The sequence below is a fragment of the Camelina sativa genome, chromosome 8 (assembly GCF_000633955.1).
Source record: "Camelina sativa cultivar DH55 chromosome 8, Cs, whole genome shotgun sequence".
NCBI classification, from domain to species: domain Eukaryota; kingdom Viridiplantae; phylum Streptophyta; class Magnoliopsida; order Brassicales; family Brassicaceae; genus Camelina; species Camelina sativa.
In genome coordinates, this window is record NC_025692.1 from 17,669,025 (window position 1) to 17,674,148 (window position 5,124).

The following is a 5,124-nucleotide window of genomic DNA, read 5'->3' on the forward strand; positions in this document are numbered from 1 at the left end:
AACAGAAACATATCAAATTTGAAGAATCACCTTTTTAATGAAATAAGTTTCATTCTTAAAATAGCTATTAATGAATTGTGTGTTACTCCAAATTTGGAGTACCACTATTTCTTTTTTCTGGACAAAGAGTAACACTATTTATTATTCTATTTTTGGAGTTAAAATTGGAGATGGTGCTCTTATCACTACCGGTTCTTAAGCCACAACGTCACTCAATCACATAGTTTTTATTCAAATATAGCAAATAGCAATTGGTCATAAAAAAATTTTTGTTTGTACCCGAGAGAACAAGAGAGAAAAATGACGTCGCAGAAGAGATTCATTTTTGAGGTGGAGGCGGCTAAGGAAGCCACCGATGGAAACCCCTCTGTTGGCCCTGTTTATCGTAGTACTTTTGCCAAGAATGGTTTCCCAAATCCCATCGACGGAATCCAAAGCTGTTGGGATATTTTCCGGTCAGAATCTCGTCTCTTTTTATGTTTTCACGATAAATAATGTGTTCATGCCATTAGTTTTTCTTACTGCATTATTGTTATATATTTTGAACGATTTTTCTTTTAATAATGTTTTAATCCCAAAAAAATGCTTTCATCCATGATTGTTGCATTAACTTTTTCAAACAAGTGGTTGTGATTGTGATAAACGTGTATCGATTATGGATCTTGGGGGAAAAAAATCATGTTTAGTAAGAAGCATTTTGTTAGTTTACTTAGTGGCTCGATATGGATGAATGTTGGACTTCTAGTGAGAATCTTTAATTAATAAATGTTTTTTTTTTCTATATATCGTGTGTTTCTTCTTGCAGCACGGCTGTTGAGAAATATCCAAACAATCGAATGCTTGGTCGCCGTGAGATTGTGAACGGGAAGGTGTTTTATCTTATTTTTTATTTTATTTTTATTGGAGTTTTTAGTATAAGATGTTGTGTGTTTTGAGTTGATAGTTTTATCAATATGTAGGCAGGGAAGTACGTGTGGAAAACATACAAAGAAGTATATGATATCGTCTTAAAACTTGGGAATTCTCTACGTAGTTGTGGGATTCAGGAGGTTAAAATTCATATTTACGTGTTTTAATTTTTATACATCTTCCAATGTAATATCGTGCCTTAAGTTTGTATCTTATGTTCTGATATGTGGAAATGCTAGGGAGAAAAATGTGGTATCTATGGTATAAATTGTACTGAGTGGATCATTAGCATGGAGGTATGTGGAACGTCTAAACTTTGCTAATATCTTTGATGTTCTTTTACTTTGACTTGATTAATGGTGCACTTGTAATGCAGGCTTGTAATGCACATGGCCTCTATTGTGTCCCTTTATACGATACATTAGGTATATAAATGCACCTGTCGTTATATTTATCGTGTCTTTTGATGATCCTGCTCTTTTGAGTCTTCTATATCTAGTGTATTAACAGACAGTCCGGTTTTTGAACACAGGCGCTGGTGCTGTGGAATTCATTATTTCACATGCAGAGGTTTCGATTGCGTTTGTGGAGGAGAAGAAGATCCCTGAGGTAGCTTTCACTTATAGGCTATATATAGTATATACTAACTCCAGAGATAGGCTTTTACATTTTAACTATTCTGAAGATTTTAAATGTATCTTTCTTTTTGGCTGTCAGATTTTTAAGACTTGTCCAAACTCAACAAAATATCTGAAGAGTGAGTAATACTAAGTGAATCATTCACCTTTTTCGTTTTAAAATAGTTGTGATGCTAATAATACAAATTACAAATGAAGCTGTTGTGAGCTTTGGCGGTGTCAAACCGGAAGAGAAAGAAGAAGCTGAAAAATTGGGGTTGGTAATACATTCTTGGGATGAGTTTTTGAAGCTGGTAGGATCATTACATAAAATTTGATTATTACATATAAATGTGATTGAAAATGATCATTACATATAATATGATTTGAAATATATTTCTATTGTGGTTATCTGTGACAGGGTGAAGGTAAAGAATATGATCTCCCCGTTAAAAAGCAAAGCGACATATGCACGATTATGTATACGAGTGGAACCACTGGTGATCCGAAGGGAGTTCTGATTTCGAACGAAAGCATTGTTACTATAACTACTGGAGTGATGCATTTCCTTGAGAATGTTAAGGCAACCGTGAGTTTCTTTCCATTTATCATGATTCACACTGAAGCAGCAATTTTTAAAGTTTTAAGTTACATTGAGTTTTGCAAAACAAAACAGATATCTGAGAAGGATGTGTATATTTCTTATCTTCCTCTTGCGCACGTCTTTGACCGGGCTATCGAAGAATGTGTTATTCAAGTAGGTGGTTCTATTGGTTTCTGGCGAGGGGTGAGTCTCAAATCTAAGCTTCCAAGTACATGATTATTTTTTTGTACATAATATTTCTACCTCATGTCCTCAGGATGTCAAATTGTTGATTGAAGACCTTGGTGAGCTAAAACCAAGTATTTTTTGTGCCGTTCCTCGTGTCCTAGATCGTGTATACACAGGTAATCATTACTGAGTTCTCGTAAAAATATATTTCCATTCAGTTAATTAGAGCATAATATAATTGGTATATCCTTTCAACCACTTATGTAATCTGTTATCTCCAACAGGACTCCAGCAGAAACTATCTGGTGGTGGTTTTTTCAAAAAGAAGGTGTTTGATGTTGCTTTCTCCTAGTAAGTCCTTTTCTTTGTCACTTAAACCTGACCTTAAATGCATATAGATATCTAACACACTCGATCGTTTTCAGTAAATTTGGAAATATGAAGAAGGGACAGTCTCATGTGGCTGCAGCTCCATTTTGTGACAAACTTGTATTCAACAAGGTAAGTAATATAATTTCAAAAAAACATCAGAAACTCTTTTGAGACTCTCTTAACTCTTTTACGTAAATTCTCTCAAGGTTAAACAAGGACTTGGAGGCAATGTGAGGATTATTCTATCTGGAGCAGCTCCTCTTGCTAGTCACATAGAATCATTTCTTAGAGTTGTGGCATGTTGTCATGTTCTACAAGGATATGGTAAACCTCTATACCCAAAAGAGATTCACTTAGAGATAACAATGTCTTAACTTATGATTTTTTCTTGTCGGTAGGTCTAACCGAGAGCTGTGCTGGAACTTTTGCAACGTTCCCAGACGAACTAGACATGCTTGGAACAGTTGGTCCACCGGTGCCAAACGTGGATATACGCCTAGAATCTGTCCCGGAAATGAATTACGATGCTCTTGGAAGTACTCCCCGTGGCGAAATCTGCATCCGTGGAAACACTTTGTTTTCCGGGTACTACAAACGTGAAGACCTCACAAAAGAAGTTCTTATTGATGGCTGGTTGCACACAGGTTATTAAAAAAAACCACAACATTTTGATGAGTTTGATTTGCTATCATTGTCAATGTCAGTTCTTCTTTAGTCTTTACCTTATTTTACTATGTATATTTCACCAGGTGATGTTGGTGAGTGGCAACCAAATGGAAGCATGAAGATAATTGACCGGAAAAAGAACATATTCAAACTCGCGCAAGGAGAGTATGTCGCAGTTGAGAATTTAGAAAATATCTACAGTCAAGTAGAAGCTATTGATTCAGTAAGTTATATTCATTGTAGCCTAGTCTTTATAATTGTTAGTGTACGGGTTTCAACTCAAAGCCAATTTGACAGTGAGTGTAGTCGATGATGTCACATATATATTAGTCTACGTCTCATCAGCATAAAGTTTCATCAAAAAGTTTCTTTTTTTTTTAGGTATGGGTGTATGGAAACAGCTTTGAGTCCTTCCTTGTCGCAGTTGCTAACCCGGCCCAGCAAACTCTTGAAAGATGGGCCGTGGAGAATGGAGTGAATGGAGACTTCAACTCCATCTGCCAAAACGCAAAGGCAAAAGCATTCATACTTGGCGAGCTCGTTAAAACAGCTAAAGAGAAAAAGGTTTTCTTATTTTTCTCTTTCTCCTCTTTATTTGGAACTTTCTTTTGGTTTTTAACTCTATGCATTTGTAGTTGAAGGGTTTTGAGATCATTAAAGCTGTTCATCTAGAACCAGTTGCTTTCGACATGGAAAGAGACCTTCTTACACCAACCTACAAAAAGAAGAGGCCTCAATTGCTCAAATACTATCAGGTAATATTAAAACATTAGGCTTTATCAAGCTTTTAAAGATTTAGCTTTTAATATCACTTTCTATTGGCGTTATTGAACAGAGTGTGATAGATGAAATGTACAAGACAACAAAGGAAGGTCAAGCTTCCGGACAGTAGTTTTTCTTCTACTTATCTAATTCATTTTTTCTTTTGCATAAGACATTAAGACACTAAATAAGTTTGTATTGATATTTGGGATGTTTGCAAAGTTAGACCCCTAACTTGAGTCAATTTCAAAATTAACCATCTCTTTTTCTCTCTCCAACATTTGCCGCTCTCTCCAACATTTGCTGCTTTCTCCCAAATAAATCCTTATGTGTTCATTGTATTCACAAAAATACCATTATTTGTGATTTATTTGAATTTCTTGTGAAAATGTTTATTACATCCATATCCTCATCTTCTTCTTTTATTTACGGTTATGCCACCACCATCAATTTTCTAACAACCATGAACAACCAAATTTGAAGCTCTTAAAGCTTCAACAACCTGAATTTGTAAACTTAAATAACACCCAATGCTATGAGAACTTCATTTTCTTCCATCTCCTCTCCATTTTAATCCAAGAAAATTTGCAAGTGCATTCATCTTGTTATATGTCATGATTCTTGGATAGTGATTAAATTGGCGCTGGGTTTCTTCCGTGGTGACTAAAGACGACGTCCTCGGTGTTTGACATTGCGAAACAACCACCGTAAGGTTATTTTCCGGTAGATTTCGTGATTTTCATTGTGTTTTTGTCGAAATTAGACTTCATTTGTTAGTCCAACCATCATAATATCATGTAAAGTCTACTATGTGGTCAGTTTTGCAATTTAAAATTTATCGAGTTTCGAGCCCGTAGACTAAAATTTCAGTCTCCTTAATTTCATTTGAAAACAAAAAAATATGGTTTAGACTGTATTATAATATTTCCAATGGATACTTTGTTTGCAGTCTACTAAGGTGTATTTTTGCAATTGACCAAATTCTTGACTTTTTAGTTATGACTGCTGGATGAAGTCTTCTTAGCA

At 35.2% G+C, this 5,124-nt stretch overlaps 1 protein-coding gene across 1 annotated transcript; it reads left to right on the plus strand.

Annotated features, from left to right (window-relative positions):
* Positions 292–4,324, plus strand: LOC104707388 (long chain acyl-CoA synthetase 5-like). The gene is made up of 19 exons (XM_010423730.1): positions 292–455; positions 806–869; positions 960–1,049; positions 1,149–1,205; positions 1,286–1,334; positions 1,442–1,518; positions 1,627–1,666; positions 1,746–1,840; positions 1,948–2,115; positions 2,203–2,313; positions 2,387–2,474; positions 2,583–2,649; positions 2,724–2,799; positions 2,877–2,994; positions 3,069–3,314; positions 3,420–3,559; positions 3,718–3,900; positions 3,972–4,091; positions 4,172–4,324. Exons 1-19 carry the CDS (start codon positions 301–303, stop codon positions 4,226–4,228), a joined length of 2,001 nt encoding a protein of 666 aa, XP_010422032.1. The 5' UTR covers positions 292–300; the 3' UTR covers positions 4,229–4,324.

Excerpts from the sequence above, each read along its gene's own strand:
- LOC104707388 (XM_010423730.1), top strand. The coding sequence starts at position 301 with ATGACGTCGCAGAAGAGATTCATTTTTGAGGTGGAGGCGGCTAAGGAA. Across the intron at positions 2,995-3,068 it reads TCATGTTCTACAAGGATATG|GTCTAACCGAGAGCTGTGCT; the intron begins GTAAACCTCTAT and ends TCTTGTCGGTAG. Across the intron at positions 4,092-4,171 it reads AATTGCTCAAATACTATCAG|AGTGTGATAGATGAAATGTA; the intron begins GTAATATTAAAA and ends GTTATTGAACAG.